This window comes from Anser brachyrhynchus (genome assembly GCF_964034855.1).
Source record: "Anser brachyrhynchus genome assembly, chromosome: 7".
NCBI lineage: Eukaryota > Metazoa > Chordata > Aves > Anseriformes > Anatidae > Anser > Anser brachyrhynchus.
The window spans coordinates 28,228,249-28,253,665 of NC_137701.1; the positions used below are offsets into that span (position 1 = coordinate 28,228,249).

A 25,417-nucleotide genomic window follows, 5' to 3' on the forward strand; every position below is an offset into this window, starting at 1 on the left:
CAAAGCAGACATTGATATGCTGTAGGCACAATGTGCATTCAGAAATGGACTGGATCCATGGAAGTTCAAGAGGAAATTTTGCATTACAGACCCAAGTGTCCCATTAGGTGTTTAGATTTCAGACAGATATTGCTCAAGCCACCAGGCTCCTATAGGCTCTGCCTCACAATGATATTGTTAAGTTGGCTTTGTAATACCAACCATAGCATTACAAGAAATATTTCCAGAACTGGTAACCATTCTTTCTGTGCACAGAAGGTAACGTTAACAGAGAAGGAATTAAACTTGACATGAATGAAGATTACAGCACCTTTTATTTAGTACATTTTCCCCAATCCAATGAGTTGCCTGACACGTTAGACTAATTATGGAAGACGATGAGTTTGTGATAAGTCCCTGTAAAACCTCAGACCAGAAGTTCTGATATCTAACATTTTTCCTCCACAGTTCAGACATTGAATGCACAAGAGCAATCTAGTACATGTTAAAAATGTTTTTCATCTTCAAATTACAATATGAAGTACAGAACAGTATTTACTACTCCTTTACCTCAAGAAAAAAATTGTTAATTTAGTGCTGCAGTGTGCTTCATTGAACAACCACATAGCATTATCCTTTCACCAAGGGTGTTTTAAGCATCTAGTTAAAAAGCAAGGTACAGTCACTACTTTTCAAGTCTGTCTACTCCTTCAAAATGGAAGATATCCATAATTCATTGAGAGACTCTACAAACAGAAGAGACAGTTACTTTCTACAACAGTGACAGAAGTATTTTTTTGGCAACTGCACTTAATTTAAACTGCATCAGAAAACACAGTTCAGTCAGCTGACACGAGGACTTGCTAAGAAATGACTTCTCTTCCATTTTTAGGCTGTATTTTGTTGACTAAAACATGACCACCATTGCATAACCGACAGCAAAACTCAACATGCATCTCCATGTGCTAGGTTGCTGTGCATCAGAAACAGTACATATAAAATTAATAGTGAGTAACAGATGTGGCAACTGCTTAACTCCATTTGCTTTCTGCGACCGTGCAAATAATCACTGAGAGGTAGCATGTATGCCTCACCTACGCTAACTCATGACTGTGTCGTGACCCACCCTTACTCGAGGTCTGTTTTCAATAAGACATGGAATGGATGCAGATGTTCCCACTTTTCCAACATGATCGTGGATTTAATATAAACAAAACACATGAACATTGATTTTCACTGTTCCAGTACTAGGAAGGGGAATGATGACCAATGTAGAATGAGTGCAATCGTGTTTAGCCACAAAACATGGAAGAAACCCAGGACAACATTTCTAGGAGACTGTGACAACACTATTCCTTTTGAAGAAAGGCTTGAGTCATTTTCTCACCCCATACCACTAATTTAAGGATGAGAAGATGGACCAGCGGGGAATGCATCTGACCAGTATTTAAATATCATAGTTTTTATTACCTAAATAAGTCTGAAGTGAGTCCATAGGCTTGATTCATGAATGCTGTATTGACTAAACAGAACATGGAAGAAACTCTGAGTTGACTCAAGTGTCAGTTGCTATTTAAGTGGAGTGTAGGAAGGAAACAAGCAGATTTCAGCATAAGAAATCAGTGACCACTAACAGAAGATGGAGACTCAAACTCTTACCAGTTGTCATCTGGCTTTTCTGCCGTTTGCAACATCAGGTAGGGCAACAGTGAAAAATTGTTTGAACCTGAACAGCTGCGTTTCTTAAGGCCAGTAGAGGTTCAAGAGAAACATTCTGAGAGACATTAAAGTAAACCAGGAAGTAAATACGAAAAGAACTCTGTATAACCACACAGAATGATTGTAGTTCTGAAATTCAGCATGTTTCTAGTTCTGAAAGACACTAGGAAGACAGAGCCCATTTCAGTCTACATAGGCATAGGTTTTGTCGGATACCAGAAATGGTTTCAAAGTTCTGTTTTCACATTTTGAAGGTATGATATGCAAAGCAAGAGATAAGGGAGTCAATACAGACTTCCTTTCATGAATCCAGCCCTATATCCTTAGTGGTATCTTATCCATGCCACCTGTAGATAGATATTTACAGTTCCCAAGCATCACAGTAAGCAGCATCTTTCTTTAAAGCTTTTCTTGTTCTTGCCACTTTTCTTGCCATTCTTGTCTTTGTTTTCAGACATTTTCTTTGCTCTGATTTCTCGCATTAAATCAAAGAATACCTAAGGGGGGAAAATAAAGAAAGATTAATCAAGTTCTGCCACCTGAAGGCAGATAGTTGCTGCCCAATACAGTAGCCCATAAAAGATGTAGCACAACACAGTATCTAACAGCAGAATTGAATCTAGACATATATCCCTGTGACAGACTCAACAGCAAAATTATAGTATCTGAAGCAGCAGCAAAGCAGCAAGACAGTTCTATAATTCCATTCTATCTTAACTGGCTCCCAAATCATTCAGCAGCCCTGTTTTAAGAGCTTTTTACTGAATGTTGTTCTTGCACAAAAGTAGCATTTAGAGCTCATGATAATATTTGTCTGTGCCCTAAACATTTCCAGACAAATCACTCGCATTAGCCAAAGTATTTAGTTCAGTTCTTTCCATGTAGTTATACAAGCACACACACCACTGCATAATATTCTGCCTGTTTTATAATTTAAAAGAGCTACAGTGTTCAAGTGACAGTATCAGGTATAGAAAATTCTCAGACTTTGCTATATGAAAGATGCAGAGATTTTTACCAAGAGTTCTAGATGACTTTACGCCTGCAAGTCTCCTGTATAAGTACATACCATGTAAGATGTAATAGCTGTTTCACAGTAGAGAAATACTAGAGAAAAATTTACAATTATAGGACAGGAACTGTGTTCTTTCACAGAGTTATTCTTTTTAAGGGGACCTATACAGGTCTTTTACACTTGGAAACGAGACCATGTTATGATCAGAAATAGAATAGCTTAACATTCATAACCCTCTTATAGGAAAGTTTTATTCTGCTACAGTGTCAATGCAAAACCATCACAATGGCTGGTAACTTATCTTAACAGATGAGTGTTTATACAGAGGATAACCTGTATGGCACATAAGCTACCCAGAGAAGACCTAGGAGAGGTCTGTAACACCACGCTAGTGTAATCTAGACATACAACTATATTTCTGTTAATATCCAGTGGTCTGACTTTCTAGTAACAGCACATGTTAGAGAATGTTTTTTGACCAAGTTTAAGTTATGTTATGTTCTTTATAGGGAAGACATCTGAAGAGTTTTCTATACACCGTTTTAATAAACAATGAGATAATAGAAGCTTTATTTATGTAAGTTGTGGACCGACAACATTTCTATTAGCAAGCTAACAAACGGTCTACAACACCTTCACCCTTAGAGTTCAGCTAGCTGCCAACATCCTTTGGCCAAGCAGAAAGCTGCTTACAATTTGTAATCTTGAAACAAACGCAGAATACCAAACTATCTTCTGAGTCCTTAGGGGCCCAACAGTAAGTTTCCAGTTATCTTCTGTAGACTAGTGAAGTCCACAGTGAAGAAAAAGGGCACCGTCTTCAAGAACCCCCTTAACTACATACATCATGAAGAGATTTGAAACTATCTATTTTTCCTACTGGGTGAACACTCGATAGTCTTAACTCATCTCTCATCCAGAATACCCCAACAATGTTTAATCAAGAAACAAGCTGCAGAAACATGTCATGATTATCCTAGACCAGGGTGTACAAGTCAAAAAAGGTCAGGGACACTGCAGAAAGACTTCCTGTCAATTCAGAGCAGTCTTGGCAAAACACAAGAATCAAGCCTTTAACATTAGCCACACCACACAGCTTTGGGGGGGGGGGGGGGGGGGGGGGGGGGTGGAGTTTATAAGCACCTATAGCTAATAGACCTGCTTGGAAAGCTGGTTCAGGTACCAACACCTAAAACAAGGCAGTAGTACTACCTTGTACTGGCCTCTAGTTCCTCTGAGCTATGTATTTGTTTCCATGTACACATTCTAGTAAATTAGTTCATTTTCAATAACCTATGCTTTCAGAGATTCAATTGTGGATTTGCTTTTCTTCCAGCCAGAGTTAAGAATTCATCACTCAGCTATTAAACAACCCATATCAATGTAACTGTAGCAGAAGCAAGTCATTTGTCTTACCTTATCTACATTTGCTCTAGTTTTGGCAGAGGTCTCTACGTACTGCACACCCCACTCCTCTGCCTTACTTCTAGCCTCTTCTACAGGCACTTGTCTGCGCTCTTCCAAGTCAGATTTGTTTCCTACTACCAGTAAAGGGATTTTATCCTCTTCGGCCTTCACACGCAGGATCTGTTCCCTAATGCATCAGGTATTCAAAAATAAAAACGTGTTAGTGGTAGCAACAAAAACGCCTACCCTTTACACAGTGGATCATGTGGCCTGCACATTATTTGGTGTTTACAACAGCACTTAAGTCATTCCCAACAGTTGAACATGCACTTTAAATGATTCCAAGTTTAATATACCAATGCCACAGGCTTTATACTAAGCAAATCCTCACACTTTCAGGAAGGCTGTTATTCCTTTTTGCCGGAAATTTTGCTACCCAGGGTCTAAAAGAAAAGTTGTGTGGTAGAAAACAACTCACAACAGGAGTTCACATCTGAATGAGGAAAAAAGTGCAAGTGCCAAATTTCAGCCAGCATTCAGCCACTACCCTCAGGTTCCAGTCTGCATCCCACCTCAATACAGGTCCAGGTAACACCAAGGCTTCGCCAAAGCCGTAGGTTGAGAACATCATGAGTAGCTGGCAAGGATGTTATTCTTAATGGCTACTTAAGCCTTGCACAAAGGAGAAAATTGATTAATAATACTGAACTAAAGAGCTAACAGATCTTTCAAACAGAGCCTTCTAGAAAAAGAAGTGAACCATCAGAATTAACCTTGCTATCCTGTTTCATCCAACAAGGATCTATCAGCATCTGGGAAAGGAGACAGAGCAATGCTGCATGTCAGTCTCAAAGCCTGGGCTATTACTGGAGTAAAACACATTGAGACCAGACTGACATGTGTTGCTGTCCATCTAGGATTCTGGAAGAACTGTACCAGTGTGCAGTTATTTTTAGACTATTTTTATTTTATTTTCAGTTATTTTCTTCCCGAAGAAGGGTTTTTCAAGCAGCCAATTCTTACATATCAGCTTAATAAATAATAAAATTAGTTAAATGGAGTATTTAGTTTTCTTCTAAACCACTGAAAGAGGATTCTCCAGCTCAGAACTTCCAGGCCCTTGTTGCTCACCTTGAGGGCCAGCATTGCTTTTTCATTGTTTTGACATTCTGGAATCTTGAACCAACACATGGTTAACCTAGTTACAGAAGTCTAACAAAAAACAGAGACTGCCAAGATAAGCACTCCTTCTCATCCAAAGCCTTAAGCCTTGGGTTTACCCTTACGTTTCAGATAAGCACACAAGCCAAGAGGCAGGCTAGGTACTTCCAGGAAATTTCTAATTTTCTACCTGTTTTTGAATGGTATCTGACTTTTTCTCCATCTTTCACTAGGACAAGTCTAGCCTGAACACTCAGTTTCAAGTCCTACAACACTTCAACTGTTTTGCTCCTTTAAATAATTCAAACAGAGCATATCAAGCAGAACAGCTCTAGTGTGTACCCTGTGACCATCACCCTTTTAAAGTCTAGCAAAAGTCAAAGTATGTGACATATGAACAACATTTTTTACCTTTTAGATCATGCAGTCCACCATTACTGTTGGAACTGTATAATACATTAAGAACCTGGACTAAAAGTCCTAGAGTGCAAGGAGAATTGCTATAGCTTTTAAAAAAATAGAAATAATGTCTACCTTGCTTAGCACCAGCACTTACACTTCCAATTATCTGTTAATCTTGTACCACTAAAACAAAATGAACGTAAGCCAGACTGATGAAGAGCTTTTCATCTGGCAAAGAATTCCAAACATGTTCCCTGTGTTGTGGCAAGTTTTACTTCAAGTTGCACAGATGTCTTCGGGAATCTCTGGATTATCTTTTGCTAATAGCTGTTGCCTCAGTGTAGAAGAGCCAGAACACTTGCCCTGAAGAACCTGGATACATGAGTTCTGAGACCAGAACACTGGATTAAAACCCCTGTTTTTCTTTTACATTACACAAGTAGTTTCTGTGCTCAGTCTGGTGCTGATTTTTGCATTAGAAGTATTAATCCTGAGAACAAAAATGGAAGCATTTACTACCACTGTGCGTCTTTCTAGGAAAACGTCTGCCTACAATAGTGCTGCTTGGCTGCCAACCCTTGTTTGGCATCAATCCACACCTGAGAGTGGAGGCTAATCCTTCCTTTCCTTAGAGCACCTGCTTCTAGCAGTAAGCAACAGTGTCTGAAACCTGGCCAAAAGGCAGACTTAATTCCAGAAGTACTGCTCTAAGATAATTAAACTCCACATCCACAAAGACTGAAAATTGGCTTGAATACATAGGTTTTAGGAGTCCAAGAATCTGTTATTTGTCTGAAGTTGCTGCTGGCATAATGTACTCACAAGTTGAAGGCATGAAGACAACTTTAGCCAGAGGCTAGGTACAGTGGTTTTAGTTACCAGTTACTGAGAGCAAAATGGTTGTATTGCCACTTTTATTGACCAAATGATAAAGGGTAAAGGACAAAGGGCTGTAGCTTTTAAAAGCAGTTGTCAGAGGAGTATCCCCCCCCTGCCTGGGAGAGGAACTACTTACCGAAACTCTGCTGTTGCTGTAAAGGATTCATGTTCTGTTATGGAGAAGACAAGAAGAAACCCTTCCCCACTGCGAAAATAGTTGTCTCTGATGGCTGCATAATCCTCCTGTCCTGCTGTATCCAGAATGTCTATCTGAACTTCTTCACCATCCAGAACTACTTTCTTTCTGTAGCTGTCAGCCTTGGTAGGTTCATAGTCTTCTACAAACTGAAGGAGATGAGGGGGATTAGTATTTAGAATTACTGTCACATGGTCTCAATATTTGCTCATGTCTACTCTCTCATTTCGGTGACACTTGAAGTCCTGAAAGCCTTTTCATAATTCAGTCAGATACAAAGTTCCACTGTCATTTTTTTTTAGCTTTACTATAAAAAGGAATTGATTTAAGTACTTAATACATCAAAGAGCCAGCCCGCCTAGTCAAGCGAAATGGTCTTGACAAATAAAATTATTGAATTTCAGCACAATTTAAGGGTCAACGATGCAGAATAAGCTATCAGCTTATAAACTGGTTGCATTATCTAAATCTCCTTCTTCAAGAATAAAGTATTTCTGAGTGTACTTCACTTGACTGTATAGCTAACCAAAGCTTCAGTAGGTGTAGATGACAGCATTCAACTGTTGAACGTGGAAAGCTGCTCTATAATTATACAGTCATGTAGTTTAGTATATTCAATACTGATTGGACCCACAAAGCCACTGACAGTTAAATTTGTGGTTCTGTGCTAACAGCACAGGTCCACCATAGGCTCCTTACATTTCCAATTCCTTTTTCCTCAGCCTTGAAGCACAACAAAAGGCTGCGCCATGACCCTGAGATCAGGCTGACTGGGTTTCTCTAATGACCATGCCAGAAGAGGTACAGCAGGAAGTTCACAGCCTCAAGCTGGCATTGCCACAGATTTCTTTATGCCAAACTCAAGCCAGAGGCCAGTCTCCAGCAAGCCAGCTGATGCCCTGGGTTATCTCAGCGTAGGTACCACAACAGTACCTATACCATCTCTCCCCATAGGTTAAGCCTGTTCAGATACTCACACTGCTACAGTATGATTGGACAGCCTGCAAATAAATGCTAACTCCTGAAGTACAGGGTCAGGCACTCATTCACATACGTATCTGGACTGTCTGATCTAGCTTCCTGTATATCACTACTGAAGAAGTCATTCTCTAAGCACGTTTACTTCTCCATCTGGCTCAGAGTAAGCCAGAATGCTTATTTCTGACTTCAACCTTAACTGGCCTAAAAGAAACAGCAACAAAACTAGTTTCAAATGCAATTGCTAGCTACCTCTGCACACACTCAGACAAGCCAGTTCACATTCTGCGTGTCTTTTGAAGACTTTTTTCCATTGAAAAGCATTGATTTTGTCACCCTTGGTCCTCAGAGGTTATCCTTTGCTTATTTCTATATTCTTCTTTGGCCACTCAAGTCACTAGGCCTTTTGCTACTTACGTTTAGTCCCCCTGACCCACTACAAAAGTTTAGTGAGATGTATTCATTTGTGCTTTAAAGAAGCTGAACTAAAACTACTTACCTCATCATACATGAACTGGAGAGTGAGTGCAGATTTGCCCACACCTCCACTGCCGACCATAATCACTTTATGGAGTGCCAAGGAACTCTGGTTCTTGCTCTTGCTGGCAGCCATTGTCTTGTTTGCCACAGAAGTGCCAGGCAACTAATTAGATCTGTTGACAGAAAAAGAACAGTCACCATCCATGACATCAATGGCATCACAGCAGCACACAGGGTAGGCATCGCGTTACTGTGGAAAGACCAGATTAAAACCCTGCTCATCAAGCCTGAAGAATAGGCTATCAATGCACTGGGAAGCAAGTCAAGTCACTGGTATCTAAAAGACAAGTAGAATCCAGGTACCAGAACAATGTCTTCTCTGCAACAAGAACACCATTAATAGAAGTGCCAAAGGTTTCTCACAGCAGCTACTAGCTGAACAAGCTGCTCTCATTTGTAAACCCATCCTATGCAATTGCCACCTACAGATGTTTCCAAAGAAGGAGACCACGCTTCCACTGACAGGAAATTAAATGTTTCTGTAGTTCTTGTTACAAGGCTTTACGCCTTTCTAAAGTATTTCTTTAATGTTGATGCAGCTTAGTTTCAGCCTACTAACAGAGCTATACCTTAGATCTGCTTATAAGAAGAAATAACTTTTGATCTCTTCTCTACGTAGGCTAATAAAAAAAGCAGAGATTCACAGTAAGTTCTGGCAGGAACAAATTGCAAGAGCTTCCAACAGAAAGTCTTATGATATGGCATTAGCATTTATTTTATGCAATTCCTACCTTTTGATGCTGCTGTTTGCTTTTGAAAAGATTCTGCTTTACTGCAAGAAATTCTTCTGTACCTATTCTTCTCATGATGTTGCAAAACCATAAAGAGTAAGCTTCAACAAATAAGTACTTGTTAAAAAGCCTTTGTTTGTTATGTGCCATGCAAACTAAGCACTTAGGTGCGGTAGTATTTTTTAAGAGGTCTCCAGCACTTAAGAGTAGCTGGACACAACAGTTGGGATGGAGAAACACAAGCATCAGCTGCCACACTGAGTAGCACTGGCCAGCAGCTCTGTAAGAACAGCCCACTGGGAACAAAAGCAGAAGTAATTGATATTAAAAAATGATGTGTCACCAGTCACGATTCCCACACTGAGGGGAAAAAAGGGATGTGCACTTCAGACACATGACTGCTATAATGGAAGTGCAAGGATGGCAACACTCATGTCTTCACAGCAGGACAGCTCAGGGCCCCAAATATTCACGTACTGGCTGAGTGGTGTAGAAAGAACAGACCATTCAGGGAACATTACTATGGAAAGTGACTATACCAGCAGTGATTGATAAGTGTCCATTATTCCAGGAACACAAGGCATACCTATGAACAGGCCTACCAGGGGTCTCAAGTTAGCCCAGACTAATCAGTCTAGAAGACACTGCAACCGCCATGCCATGCCATCAAGTTCTACCAGAGGGAAACACGAGGCCTGCAGTAGAAGTCACATGAAGCACTATATTGGAAAAGCCTTCAGGATAACTAGCTGTCCTAAACAAAACCAACTAGGGACTGAGGAGTTGTTAACCTACAAATACTGTAGGATTGCAGAGGCTGGGAAGGACCTCTGGGCATTACCTAGTTCCAGAAGAGTTCCCTCAGAACAGCCGGCTCCGTTCACACGCACTGCGTTTGGGGACTGGCAATTCTATCACCCACCTGGCAACCCATCCTGGTATACACCGATTGTGAAGGCTTCCCCTACCTTGTCATGACTTTGTTCTGAAAAGCAACACCTCAAGCCAAGTTTTCATTGTCTAGTGCAGGCCATACCAGAACAAATATGCCAACAACGGAGAGGCACCCTCGGGACAGTGTTTTCAAGCATTCGAGTTCCTGCATTTCTCCATGTAGAGTATTTTACTCCACCTGTTTACTACACACATTTGTTACAGATGACTAACTTGCAGTACAATAAGCGTTCATTCCAGGGTGAACACCAGTAAGTGAAAGCATGCATTTTCCTGTGGTAAACTTTTGTTATATAGCAGCTCCCTCATCCAGGAGGCTCCTTAATACACAAGTGAAGGGTATAGAAACGGGATCTGTTGACTCTTCACAGATTCTTCTTGTTCAGCACACACACTTCTGCGTTTGGGACAGCAAATTCAGACATCATCCCAGAGGTTCCAAGCCAGGAGTGGACTGCACGTGTGATTTTAGCTCTGACACCAGAGAGAAAGCGGACGAGGATACAGCTCTCTGGCAGGCAAGCATGGAAAACCCTGAGAAAGCACAACATACAGCATCTGACCTCCAGAAGTTAGAGCTGTACAGCTTTCTTCACTTATAGCCCACTTACACTCTACAGACAATAAAGTAGGATTCAGCTTGCCTCAACATAGACACCCAAGGCATAAAAGCTACAGACTGATCACACACTGAGATTGTTTGGGGTAATAGCACAGCGTGCTCTTAGAGGAATTCATTTTGTCCCAGTTCAAGTGTAGTCTGGCTTTGACAATGGTAGACAAGCTGCTTTCTGGAAAAGCCAAAAGATCCCCAGCAACTTATCAGTGCAATTGTGACTTTTTAAACCTTTGAGAAGCATGCTAAAGTTGCTGCATTATCTAATGATGTTTTCAAATTAACATTTTTTCTGGTGACACAAACTTAGTGCTGCTGTATATGAAGTTGCCACACCAAGCAGTAGAAAGCCACAAGACAAAGGGATTCCTGATCTTGCACTGTGCTACGCAACTATAATAGAAAGATTTACTAACAGCCCAAAAAGAAGATAGCAAGTTTCTATCTCCTGTCAGTGAAGATACATCTTTACCTGGTCACATTAAAGGAACAGCTGCCTTCCACCATCCAGTTTAGCTCTCTGCCCAGTTTGTATTTCACACATTCAGAGACTCACTGGTAAGAACATTTCAGATTCTTCCTTGCCCATTCCAACTCAATGGACATTGGAGAATGCAGGGTCAGCCTTCATATACAGCATTACCCAACTGGTAAGCAAAGTATAATAAACAAAAGCCAAACAACAGCATACAATTTGACTGTTTTTAAATCTAGCCCATCTCTTGGCAGCCAAGGTATTTAACCCTCCCTGCAGAGCTACTACAAGTGCCACTTGAAACTCTGAGTGTGCATACTACACGAACCCTCTGACACAGGGTTCGTGAAACATGGGAGTCTACTCAGGCCTCTATCCCTATCGCATCACCTCAGTGAAGTCCCTGAAAGCGCTGGGCAAGCAGCCTGGACCCAGCTGGGGAGGGGAAGCAGAGCCACAGAATAGCCAGGCAGTACCAAGCAAAGCGAGGCTGACACAGAGCAGCACAGCACTGACACGGCCAGCGCAGAAGCGCTAGTGTTTGCAGCAGGATAGGCTAGGAGCACATCACTCTTTCACAGAAGAAACAGCAACATCTAGAGGCATTTATGATGAATGTAGTTGCCAATAAAACACTACTTGATTCCCTTCGACTTAAGACCAATCATCTTAATATAGCTAATGAAAAACCTGCTTTGAGCAAGTATCCAGACAAGTGATTCTGTGACAATTCCTTCCCCTCCAATATCGCTGTTTGCTGGGAAGTAAACTGTACCCAAACAGATCTACCTTCCCTGACAGGAAGGGAAGCGATCCAGTCAATGGCTAGCCCTTCACTCCAGTCTGCCATTCCACCCCCAGGTGGAACACCATGCTCAACTTGGTGTGATAAACACCACGAGCTGTAAAAATAAAACCTTTTGGAAGACTTTGGGTTTCTTCAGGATACCATTCATCCTGCTTTGAAATAAAGTTCTAGAGTCTAGGCCAGAGCAGGAGCTTTTCAGGAAGCCTTTCATCTTTAAGAAACTAGAAGCAATTACCTGATTGATTTGCTTTAAAAGAAAAGGACTAAGACAAGGACTTGATAACTGGACTTTGTGACAGTAGTTTACACAAAGCCATATACACAGTAGAAGCTTTGTGGTGTTACTGAAAGATGCTCTGTAGACCAAAAAAAACCAAAGGCTTTATCAGACAGACTGGCCACATGAAACAAGAGCTACAAGTCAAGCCACAGTGGTTCCTGAAAGATTTTATTTAGGCTTCTGACGATACTACTGCCAGAATTAGGCCTCTGGCCCAGTACATTTTTGCAATCAAACCGTGCCACCCTCAAAATCTAGCCTCAAGCTCACCAACCATTTCAGCCCTCCCTCATCTTACCCATCGATTGTGACTTCTCCGGGTTAACTAAGGCCTCCTACCACTGAGTAACCTGCACAATGTTGTATCTTTCCTGGCCAGCCCCTGGGAACTGAGTACTTCAAGGCATTTGTGTACAAACAGCTTCATAAAGTCCAAGTTTATGCATAAATTTGCTAATTTCTCTGCCCTCTCCTCAGCCTAAACTGTTAAGCTCTTCCAAAACACTGCCAACACACAGGACTGGTTTACCTCATGCCAAGATTCAGAGATGACTCCTGAATAACCACCTACATTTTGAATCAGATGACACTTTTACATCCCTTATTTCATCTGCATTAAGACTCCACGGTTTTACAGTCACTTAAAGAAAGGATACAGCACTTGTTGCTTCACAAGGAAGGAAGCAGTTTTGCTAGTGCCCACCCAAACATGGAAGAAAAAACGTGAGAAACTTGCAAGTCTACTTGCTTTCCAGCAGACACTCTGCTACGACAGTAAAAAAAATTCTAGACACCTCCAAAGGCTTTAATTGGAATCGCTTCTAGTTTTTCCAATTCAGTTTGAGATATAAAAACTGAAATAGAGCTCTAAGCTCAAAATTGCTGAGATCAGCCCTTGTTCTCTTGCTGTGCAGCTGATATTCTTGGACATTTCTTTTCATCACTACCCCGCCACTGAAAGCGGCCATTCTTTGGATTTCAAAGTGGGATTCTAGAAACCCTTAGCCCAATAGCTTTGACAGAGCAGCTTTGTTAAACCTTTCAGATACCTACTTTTATAGGAAAATCTGGGTATTCAACCTATTAAAGACTTAAATATGATGTCATCAAAAGCAAGCACAGAAAGGACAAAGTTTTGCAACACTGTTTTAGTGATCCTCATTTATCAGAATATGAATTAGGGGCTTTGGGGTGTTTGGTTCTGTGATACGCCTGCAAGAATGCAGTCACAGAAATTCCCTGGATCACAAAACTAATTAGCAATCTCACTGAGCTATGAACTGTAAGAGCTCCTCAGCTGTTCTGAGGCTATCCAGAAAATATTTAAGCACTGAAATTCTATTAGCTTTCAATGGACTGTAAACGCTCCAACTGGTAGTTCAACTATAAAAACAAGTTCACTGGAGATTAACTGGCATATTTAATGCTACTAAGAATTTTGGGATATGCATGCTAAAAATAAAAAATGCTACTCTAGTTTTTTTCACTGTGCTAATATCTTCTCTTGGCATGTCTCCAGTTATTGGTTTTCATGCTAACTATTATGAAGTGCTCAGCACAAGTTCCTTCTTTTAGGATATCCCTGTATCCTTCCCCCTTTACTGCTGGGCATTTCTACCTTCTTGGTCATGGCTACAGATTTTCCTGGGCCACGCTTAACCAGATCAAGGACCTCATTTGGCTTGAGATGTCTTCCAGAGCAGGTGGAGGCAACAGTTTCACCTGCTGCAGAAAGGGGGAAGTTCCTGCCCCCGTTCAGAGTGCGCTCCTTCACGGTGTGCTGGTATAGCCAGCACCCTGCTGCAGTGCATGGGCTGAGAGCAAAACCCAAGCCTGAGATTTGCTTCTGGTAATTAGACTTTTTTTTTTTAATCTGTGCAAAATCTATTAACAGTCTTGAAGTTGCACAAGTAATGATACCAGACAGGAAACTAGCAATGGATTTGGGAAACTTAATACTTTATAACCAAAGGGAAAATAAGAGTTTCTAGGGCACAGAACTATCTCCATAAACGTGAGGAGTATACTCTATGTAGACTGGATCCTTGGTGGAAAGGGTGGAAACTACACCTAAATGTTAAAGAAAAACTACAGAATGAATACATTTACTTGGTGCACTGAAACCTACAGTTTCACTCAAAATTAGTTACTAGTTCCACCCAATAGACAGAATTTATACACATTTAAAGACATTTGTAATCACAGCACCCATCACCTTACATGACTCCACACATTTGCATGCAGGAAGAATGAACTTGCTATACAAAGACTTCCAGTATTTTTCTGAAATATGCACACCTAAAGTTATGTAGAATAAGAACTTGAAGAATAACGACACCCAGCTACATTGCTGCTTTAATTAATCACGACATTAGCAACCTATGCAGCCTAACTCCCTATTCTTTGCAAGAAGTTATAGCTAGACTGAGGCAACCCCACCTTCTAAGGCTGTCCTCAGATCTGGGTGACCAGGTATTCTGTAAAGAGATCACTTCTTTGTGTACACAAAAAAGTGTGGTTTTGTGTATACTCTGCACATTGACCCTACCACCCTTGTCAAGCCCAGCCCAGCATTGACTGAGTTTTCTGAAAAAAACATCACTACAGCTTCAACAGCAAGTCTGACAGCAGCATTTACTTGCTGATGAAATGATTGAATATGCCCTCTCATATCATTCAGTAGATGACAATTCTAGACCATTCATTAAGAAGAAATAGTGTCTTGTATGCCAGCAGTAATTTCAAGATAACCTTGCTTAGAACAGTCCTGATGTCCAAGGAAAACTGGAATTAGATAATCCAAACCCTAGCCATCGTCTGCAGCAATGCTGTGTGTCGGAACAGCCCAGGCAGTCTGCTTGTCAAAGGGGCAGCTGTTTAAAATAACCCTTAAAGTCAGATCTATGCTGAACCAGAACACAAACACATACATACTCCTATATTTAAGGTAATTCAGTGTCACCTTTTTAGAATTCCCCTCGAGTGGAAGTAAAATGGCAACGGACTAGAAACAAGTTGTTCAGCTAGCTGAAGAAGAGGAAGGACTGACCTTAGATAGCACTTTTAAGGTGCTACACACCCCAAAACTGCTTATATCTGTATTTGACTAAGGGTTGCAGAGGTCAAAGTCAACGCTCTCAACAGGCTGATAACAACAGATCAGGAGACCATCAATGCACGCAGTCATCTCAGCAGGACCGTTTTCAATACTGCGGTCACATGCTCATGGAGCACTGCAAGTCATTTTATTTGGAGCTTGAATACAGACACTAGAATGCAAGCCTTATTTCTGCTGCTTCATTTTGGTCTTGGATCTCTTTATACAGATCTGTATAAAATCTATTACAATTATTCTATTTTTGTCTCAGACTGTTTAGGTAGGCATCTCCATTTCCCAGCTTCATAAAGCAGTGCCTGTCTCACCCTTAGTCTTTATAAATACAAAGAGCATTCAGCCAACAAAGGGAGGAATCACAGAAGGCAGCATTAAAAGACACTATTAGAATAAGAGGACAGTTATACAGAGCCTTTCCAATTTGCTGCCAAGCTTGGACTATGCAATGATACCAAGTTCATTCCTGCTCGAACAAAACATACAGCTCATCTCAAAATCAAGCTCATTAAGCAGAATTACAGCTACTTAGTTGTGCAGCTATGTGCCTGTCTGCATAGAACCGCCTAGGTGACCAGCAACTCGCAGTTGAACAAACGCCACTAAACCAAACGTGTTTTTGCTATTCAGTTCTTGCATACTGAACGCACACCAAGCAGTGGAAGTATCTGCAGGAACAGAAGCTAACAGCTGTCTCCACTGCTGTTCCACTTCATCTACCGAACCATACTATCTGAAGGTGAACCCTTCTGGGACACAATACATGAAAACAGTCTGAGAACACTGCGGCCCTACAGTCATTACGTGAGTCATCTCCATCCAGACTTCCTCGGAGGAAGGAGATGAACTGACAGCTTCCCCTACAGGCTTCCCTACAGATCCTGATGGAGGCCAGAAAACAGAGACAATGTAAGGGAGGGAAGACTGCCAGAACTCCAGCATGCACCAACTTCCCAGGGAGAGCACCACAAAAATCTGTTAACAGGTCAACTGTAACCGCTCAGTTCCTGTTCAGGCTGCTGCAGAGTCACAAAGGGCAACTCATCACTCTGTCAAGGCACAGAGAGACCTAGCATGGCCCTGTGCCTTCAGGAGATCATCGCTATTTGGAAGCTTGAATTTCTGTCCTGGCTGCAGCATGAGTTGTAGTTGTAGTGGCACAAACACAGGAGGAGGAAACAGCAGCAGCGAGGCAGGAAGACCCAGAGTCACCCCTCCTGACTGGCACGCGAACTGGTCCCCACGACACTGCCAGTTAAGATCAGTCACTGTTTTGGAGTAGAAAGGTAAGGAACTTACAGGACAGCCATCTTTGAGGAACGGAGTGCTACCGCATTTGAGAATTTACATCACACTAAGCACTGCTTACAGAACACTGCCTTTCACAGAAAGGTTTTCCCCCGGGAAAAGCTGGGAATACAACAGTGAGGGGAATGGGTCCCCTTCACAGCAACTGGAGCCAGATTTGGAAAGTTTCTTATATGTTCTGGTCTTTAAAGGCTTTTGGCATCATTTTCTACAGTCAGTGTGCACCTTTGATTTTAACCAGATGGCAGAATTGCAGTTTGAGTGTCATACCTGTCCTTTTAGGTTCTAGTAGCAGCCGTGTATCCTTCCTGCTTCACGTGGTGCAGCCTACCAGCTCTGCCACGTTACTGCACCACCCTGTCACACGGGTATGGGCCCAGATCAACGATGAAGTAGACAAGCACAAAACACACCACCTCCCTTCCCTAACTAGTAGGGTTACTTCTTTCCCAGAAGAGACAGAGGGCACATCAGGCCCACAGGCGTTACATCCCACAGCAGGGCACGCAGCACCACCCTGCAGCAGGGCTCCAGGGGAAGGGTCCCTCTCCATCACAATCCCCCCAGCCTCTCGCAAAGCGCTCACTATTTAGATAGCTACAGTCAGTTACTAACACTTTGACTGCCTCACTGTTTCACAGATGGCACCACAGAAGCAGAGTTAGTTTTTTTTTCCAGAAAGCTTTAAGACCAGCATCCCATTTCTATGTTACTGTGCTAAGTAACCAGCAGATTGTATGTGACACCAAGTAAAGTACACTTTGTTCCAAAGAGACAAAGCATTACCTGAAATGGAAATCTTAAGACACCGACACCATTACAGCTAAAAAGCAGTTGTAGGGATGTACCTGGCCAGACCATTCCCGGTACTTGCAGGAAGCTGGCAGGTCTGGTATTAATGCCTGGAAGACGTTTCGGACATACTACCGACAAGACTGACCTACCCCACTGCTCTTAGCCTAGCAAGAATTTGCTAGGAAACCTGGTTAGTCTTCTGCAAGCATAAGGATTGAGTTAATAACATTAATTGGTGTTGCTGTGGTAGGTTTGTCACTGTGATGGTAACTGCCTAGTGGCCTAACTACTTGCAGTGAGTTAAGGACAGCATTTCTCACCTTAGTCAATGAGCCTCATTCATACCAGATAAGTGACACTACAAGAGAGTTGTACAACAGCCTCAACTCCTGTAATTGCTTTGCAAAACTTATTCCGACCTTGCTTCCTTTGAAAGCTCCTCTGTGCAGGAGCATGCTCTTCTTCAATACACAGCACACACCAGGTCTGCCAAAGCACTGCTGAGAGATAATGACATGTTTCAGATGTTAATCTAATACTGATTTTTAATCAGACCTCTAGGAATGTAACAGATGCCTCAGACAAGTCAAATTCCCAGCTTATGCAATGCCTTAAGTAGGTTCACTTTGAATTCCAGTGTGCTAACTTCAAATGCTCTATCAGTATGAGGTTACAAAATGGTTTCAGTCATTACTTCAGCGGATTACCTGCAGCTGTGCAATCCACAAGGAAGTTGCCACTACCATTGATCCAGTAAACTCCTGCCAACACCAATTCAGTCGTGAGCTTGCACAGAGTTGCAGGGTTTAATTCTTCTGCTCTCGGGCAGCATTACCAAGCCAGGTTTCCTTCCCTACCCCGATCCTTAGCTGTCGGAGCTAGCCCACTGTTCTTGCAAACGCAGCAGGCAGGGAGCTGCTACCACCGCTCATTCAGAGGATGGATCTGGGCAGAGCCTGCCAACTGTCTTCACATTCCCCAGTGAAAAGGGCACCCAGGATAAACCAGAAGCCCAAACACCACTTAGCTTGCCTCAGGTACTACCAGCAATAGTGACTGTTCCTACCCATGCAATTGCCTGTCAAACATTCCTTGCTCCTAAGCCAGGACTGGAGTCCCGTGCTCACAACTCTGTGCTGCCCTGAGCCACTCAAATACCTGCTCACATTTGATGGAGGTAGTGAACAATAAACCCCTAGTCCCCAAGTTTACTATTAACCATGGAGGCACACCTCCCCTAGAGGGCTGGAGAATCATCTCCCTGTAGCCTCTGAAAGTACTTACACTATTTTAAGCACCAAACTGAAGGGCTCACAGACGCAGACTGTGAGTCATTAAGCTCCCTCAATCAGGCACACTGCACTGGAGTGCCAAGCACTGAACCTTTTCCCCATCCTTCAATCAATACACTTGCTCCACACAAAGCCACAATAGTGACATTTAGTATTTCAGATGATCAGGAATTCTCTCATTCAGCTGTGTTAAGCCTCCTTTAAACAGAATTCTTCACTCAAGTTGCCCCAGTCAGAACAGTGAATGCCTCACCCAGAATTTACCTTTCTACTGGGAAAAAAAAAAAAAGACATTTTAAATAAAAAGGCAGGTAGTTTTCCAGTCTTTTCACATGCTTTGCCTCGAAGTCACAAGCAGTATTTCTATCTTTAAATGTAGTGCTCTGACAGCCCACTTTCCAAGGGCCACATGCAGTCTCAGTATCCCTAAGTTAACCTAGAAGCAGCTGACTTCAACACAGAACTCGGCATACACTTAGCCCAGGACATTTCCCTGTGCATGACCTAGCAAGAGACAGGCCACATGGAAAACAGAACCAGCGCAGGATACGCCATACATTTATCCCTGCCTGCTCTGACACATTTCTTCTCCTCTGAGCTCGTTACCAGAACAGAAAACTGTTATCCTGATGCAAAGCCAGCCCATCTCCTAGCTGTCGTGCCTTTCCAGGGGAATCGGTACAGCTGGGTGCTCTGCACACTGCCGCATGCAGGACAGGGAGCAAACAGGAGATGCTGGGGGTCTGTGTGCAGTTGCAGGGACTGTAATGTCATTAGGGTCAGAGATGAGCTGGGATCACTGGAGTGATGAGCCAGGAGAGAGCTTTAGGGCCAGGGTTAGTGTTCCAGTCTGGTCTTGCTGCTGACTACATCTCCAGAAGCATCTTCCAGCCTCAACAACTACGAGGCAAGCCTGTGTCCCAGCAATACAGCTCGTACACACCTTGTTTCTGGGGAGCCTTTGGGATAGGAACACCTACTTGGAAGCTAGAGCAAGTACAGCAAACCTAAAAACTTACAGCAAGTCCTCCATGACTAACACTTAAGTAGGAACTTTGATTTTTATTTACAGGAGTAACTATCTGGGCAAGTACACCTGCTGTTATACCATTAGAAGACAGTTGTGAATGCTTACGGAAAGCAGTTGAACAAAATTACTACTTGATCCCTGTTTTACAAACTAAACAAGTGTACTGTACAATAACATTTTGAATTAAGTGTCTCCTTCCTTGACAGCTTCAGAAAAAGATTCAGCCCATAAAGCTGAGTCTGATTTTAGTTTGTCTTAACAAGGACAACCTTAAGCAAATTCTCACTGAGCATACAGAATTATTTAAAAAATTAAATTGCTTCTTAAGTTGTATTTTGAGAATAGAAACAGAAAGAGAAGTGGCACCAATGCCAAGCACACATTCCATTTTTTTTGAAAGACCATTTCTTTAAATTGCTTTTCTAGTCTGTTTTACTACATGGTAGATAAAAGCGGAATGCTGCCATAAAAGTCACTCAGTGAGACTGTGTGGTGACTACACTGATGAGAATTCCTTACCTACCCAAAATGGGATCTCAGTAAGCCAAAAAAATAAATAGCAGAGGATTACCATCATGGGGAAGCGTTTCTTATGGACAGCTGAGGAAACCAGCATGCAACCTGATCTATAAAAACGCTCCACTTGTTAAGCTTCTGCTCAGGATAGTGCCCTCCTGGGTAGCATAGCGCTAACCTTAAAAAAAACCACTATATTTAGCTAATGCTCTGCAACATGGAGTCCGGAGCTCAGGTAACTCCTACAGTTAAGCTTTTTAAAGTGCTCTGACATGTTCTGAATGTCATCCCGTAATGATGACACTACAATAATCTCATCAAGGTGTTTTTTCCCCCCCTCTTAATCTAACGTAAACCACTACCTTGCAGAAACCTTTGTCATCAATTAGGCAAACTTACCATTCTTTAACTTGGCCATCTAAATTAACAGAACTTTGCCTCATGTTCGGGCTAAGTCTGGGTCTCCAGTGCTCCCCTTAAAGATGTCCTTTTAGTTCAGGTGAAGACAGGCACAGAAAGAGCTAGAAACCTAAGGAGCCACAGCACCTACATAACTGCATGTTTTCAGCTTTTCAATCCTCTGCTTTGACTTCAGATTAGTTCTGCCACATTCCAAATTTAAGAATATTAAAAACTCCAGCTTCAATGCACTTAGTTGCCTGAAACATTTCTTTTTAATCACATCAACTGACAGCACCACTAATTCATTAAATAACAGCTGACAGGCTTTTTAAGACTTATAATCCCAGAACTGATTTTTTTTTTTTTTTAGTCTTTGACATACGATCCTGCAAAGCTTTCTAGTAAAGTCTGTTTCCATTAAGTCTCATATTCCCGTAATCAACTGTTATTTGCACCTTTCTGAGCCATGTCTGCAGCCCTTAGACAGGCTACGGGCTCGAGGTCCATATAAACCAGTTGTAAGTGACTGCTCTAAGTGAGCACCCTGCCACCCTAAAGAGATTCAAGTATCTACTTGCACAGCAACCTCAGTAACATTCCCGCATGACTTCATGGCTTTCATTTTGACAGGTCTTAAAAATACATTTGCACATCTCAAGCGCAAGAGACAAAACAGATCCTCTAATATCACTATTAAAGCAGCATTCAGAAGAACATGAAGAAACAAAGCACGAGTTAACTTGCTTAACTGACAAGACAACTTGATATTTCTGGGGCAGGCATTGATGAAATTCGCTTAGTCCTGTTTAATGGGCTAAAAGGAGCTGCTCACAAAGCAATCACACCCTGGCAACTATTAACAAGTACTTTTTAACTATCCACTCCACAGCCTCTTGTGAAGAGCCACAATTATGTCACAGAACAAAAGCCACTGTTTTATTATTACCATCAGGAACAGCCAAGATTGTTTGCTGACATTCCTGCTCCATACAACAGCAGATAACAAGCACTGGAACCTTATCACCACCGCTTGGTGGTGGTGCAGAAGTTTCCAAAGACAGGGCAGGGGGAGGGAAGGGATATAAAAGAAAGCCTAAAGAACAAGGCTTTTATCAGCAGGACAGTATTTTCAAGTCGAGATAGAGTTTGAGAACGCAACTGCCACCTAACCTGGCTGACAACTGGGATCAGCACCTTTCATAAGTCAGGCACGCAAGAGCTACACATGCACACAGGGTGTGGGAGGCAGCGAACGCCAGACCTGTGTTCACCACTTCTGTGGCACCCCCACAGCCACCAGATTTCACTCCAACTCCCAAAAACCACTGCTTCCATCCTCACTTGTTTGCTTCAGGCACAAGACATCTGCTGGCCTTGGGTGCTGCTTCTGTCTTGATACCACCATGCGCTTCCATTGCCTGAACACTTGCTGCCTGCACAGCTGACATGAGAAACTGGCTCCTTTAGTACATCTACTGTGAGAGGCCATTAATTAAGATGAATTCATGGTGTAATAGAAAGCAATTCACTTAATCAGTAGTCAGTCACATGGAGTTTGAATCTAATTACTCTAGTTAATAAGAAGTTATCAATTCAAAGTACAAGTATCCACTGCATGGAAAGGGAACAGAACTTACAGAGCAAGAGGCCAAGATCAAACTACAAACCAGACTCCTGAAACACGATGTTAGGGCTTGTTCTACTACACTGCCTGGCCACTTCTGCTCTGTTCACGGGACAGAGCTGCTGCCCGTGAAGCCTGGACCCCAACGCTTCCCAGAGAAGTAAGCCACTTCTCACAGCATTCAGTCAAATCACAGTCGGTGTTAAATCAGTAAAGTTGCAGCTGAAGAAAACTTAAAACCTCAACGGGGCATCAGACTGCAGAATCTATCATCCAGGATTTCAGCATACATGGAGTTGTCTAGGCAGCATCTCAAAATGCCTTAACTGCTCTTCTGTCCAGATACCCAGCACCACTGCACTGACAACCAGGGACAAGTTTGAGAGTTTTAAAGGCTGTCTGAGAAAGGGCATTGTCTGGTCAAATTAAGCTTTCAGCTAACAGTTTTTGAAAAGCATTCCAACTACGCCTTCGAACTAGGCATTTCTCCGCAGCATATACATAACGCCAGCGAAAGCAGGTCAGCTTCACTCTTCTCCAAGCACGCCAAGCAGAGTCAAGCCGGCCCCCTCCAAGAGGGGCATACAATCTAACACAGGGAACTTATTCAAAGAACAGAAAAGTCTGCAGACCATTCCCATAAATAAAAGCTATTTCATCCAGGAAGTAAATGCAAAAAACCTTTGCTGCGGTAAGTCGGTATCATCTGATCATAAGCAAAAAAATAAACCTAAGTTCAGCGTGCGGAGGCCAGAAGCGCGATGAACGCAGTAGATAAAGCTATTTTAACAAGCCTGCTGTAAGCGAACAGGCTATAAAGATGCTACTGCCAAGCGAAATCGAGCTGTTGCTATTCATTTTTGTACCGTAGCTATTTTTGGCCATCAAGCAAGAATTGCTGCACGCCCGGCCCCCAGCCGCTAGCCCCTTCTGCCGGCTTTGCTAGCTGCTGGACAGGGCAACAAAAAGTTTCTCCGCGAAGCGCCAGCTCCCCGAGGAGCCGCACCTCCGAGGATGCTCCCGGGCAGGCGGGCACTCCACAAAAGGCAGGGGAGCCTCGGAGCTGGGTGAGGCAGCGCGGGGAACGCCACCGGGGCTGCAGAGCCCAGCCGCGGCGAGCCGAGGCCGCCCCGGTGAGGCGCAGGGACCCCGCTCCCTCTCCCCCAGCGCTGACCGGGCCCCAGGCCCCGCTGGAGGGCCCGCGGGAGCAGCCGTGCCCCGGTGCGGCCGCCTCCTTCCCTCCCCCGTCCCCGGGGGAAGCCGGAGAGCCCCGGTGCCCTCCGCCCGGGCCCGGGCCCCGCCGCCTCACCTGGGGGCCCGCTCCCGGCCCGGCCGCCGCGCCGCCCCCCGCCGCGCTCTCATGGGGGCGCCTCCGCCCGCGCGCCCCCGCCGCGCACTTCCGCCCTCGTCGCCGGGGCCGCCCGGCCGCGGGAGCGCGCCCGCCCCGGAGTCACGTGGGGCGCGCGGGCCAATGGGCGGGGAGAGGCCGTCGGGGGCGGCCGTTGGGGGAGGCCGTTGGCGCTGAGGAGGCGGTTGAGGGGGTGGGGGCGGTGGCTGAGGGAGCCGCGCCGCTTCTCTTTGCTCTGAGGGAAAGGGGCTGCAGGGAGGTGCTGTAATGGCGGGGACCACGAGCACTGCCCCTCGGTCCTGCAGCCTGGGCTGTGACCGCAAAAAGGCCGGGATCTGCGTTAAGTGCACCGCCTGGGTTTTGGTGCGAGCTCAGCTGACAGCTGGTGCCTGAGAGCGAATGGAAGCTTCCCCATTTCTCCTCGTAAATGTTGAGGATGCTGAGCTTTCTATCGTATTAGATGGTCGTCCTGCAACGCTGCCGTGTATGTGTGAGGACAGAGCACCTAACTCCTCAGGAAAAAAATAAAAAAATAGCTACTGCTATATTTACTGCAACTCTGCCTTCAGATGTGTATCAGTCCACAAATCCAAGTTCTGTCCGTCCAGTTGTAATGTTACCAACCCGTCACACAACCAGAATAGCAGTCTTGCCACTCACAAAGAAATGCATACATTTTCTCTCTGCTTTTCTGTCTTTAATTAGGTTAATTTTTCTAGATTTAAAAGGTAGGAGAATTTGACCTATTCCACACACTGAAGTTAGAATGAATATCTCGGGTGAAGTTTCTCCTTCTCATAAAACAGCAGTTTGCATGATAAGGCCCCTTTTGGAAATGATAAAAGTCATTATTTTCACTAATCTCGTTGGTTTGAGATCCTCTGGGTCAAATGCAGAAGAACAGAAGTGACAGTTTGAGCAGTCAGCTCCTGCTCTCACATAGGGCTTCCATGGAGCCTCCCATGGAAGGGAAGGAATTGCCTTCCACCTCTGTCTATTTTCACCTCTGTGAGTGAAATTGTATTTTGAGATTGGAGAGAATAAAAAAGGACTCTCACTTACGGCAAAAGCAAATGAAAAAAAAAAAAAAAGCAATAGCAATGCAGCTTTATAAAAGTGATAGGTGAAACAATGGCCTGTTTCCAAAACAAAGTAAAATGAAGGAGGAGGAACTGACAAGAGATTTACTATAATCTGTAATTTCACGGTTGGCAAAAAAATACCAGAAACTGGGAAAAAAGATTTACAGAGGCAGAAAAAAAAAAAGTAGGTGTGTGGCTCTGAGAATCAGCTGAGTATTTCAGCACTGCATAAAAAAGTTTTCGACATCACTCATAAATAAACAGGATTGACATCATCTTTACCTCATCACTAGCTTCTCCTCTTGACTTAAACAACTGAACAAAGCACCAGGTTTTAGTTAATCCCTTAGATGGAAATGCGACTTTTCTCCTTTCAGGTTTGTGCATTGGGAAAGGTCCCAATTCCAGCATTCTTTTTCCCTCTGCATTATAGGATGTATTAAATTAAGAACCGCGTCAATATTCTTCCTGCATGGAAGCTGGCAGACTAAGAGCCATTTACTGTTTGATGCCGTCCATGCAGGGAAAGAATAAACAAAGAAAAAGATATTGCAGAATGTGAAAGAATGCTGGTTTATAGATACTACTTAAATTACCCAAATCTTGATATTTCTAGGATTATGCATTGCTTTTTGTTACATTTTGTGCATACATTTTGTATGGAGCCCTAAAAATATCCAAGTCTCCATGGCCATCTTTCATGTCATGCTGGCGGTAACGGTGGGACCAGTCACTCTGATGTGACTATTCAAAAGAGAGAAATATTTT

The 25,417-nt window shown here is 43.2% G+C and overlaps 1 protein-coding gene across 2 annotated transcripts in view; it reads right to left on the bottom strand.

Annotated features, from left to right (window-relative positions):
* Positions 1–295: 295 nt before the first annotated feature.
* RALB (RAS like proto-oncogene B) overlaps positions 296–25,417 on the bottom strand; it is a 45,521-nt gene continuing 20,399 nt past the window's right edge. Inside the window, exons 1-5 of one of the 2 annotated variants that reach the window (XM_080600277.1) lie at positions 23,529–23,684; positions 8,236–8,389; positions 6,699–6,907; positions 4,130–4,307; positions 296–2,195 (exon numbers count right to left, since the gene is read on the bottom strand). In XM_080600277.1, coding sequence (XP_080456403.1) covers positions 2,076–2,195; positions 4,130–4,307; positions 6,699–6,907; positions 8,236–8,349 — 621 coding nt within the window. In that variant the 5' untranslated portion in view covers positions 8,350–8,389; positions 23,529–23,684 and the 3' untranslated portion in view covers positions 296–2,075. Of the gene's footprint in view, positions 2,196–4,129; positions 4,308–6,698; positions 6,908–8,235; positions 8,390–23,528; positions 23,685–25,417 lie in introns of those variants that run through there. The other variant, XM_080600278.1, reaches the window with a different exon arrangement.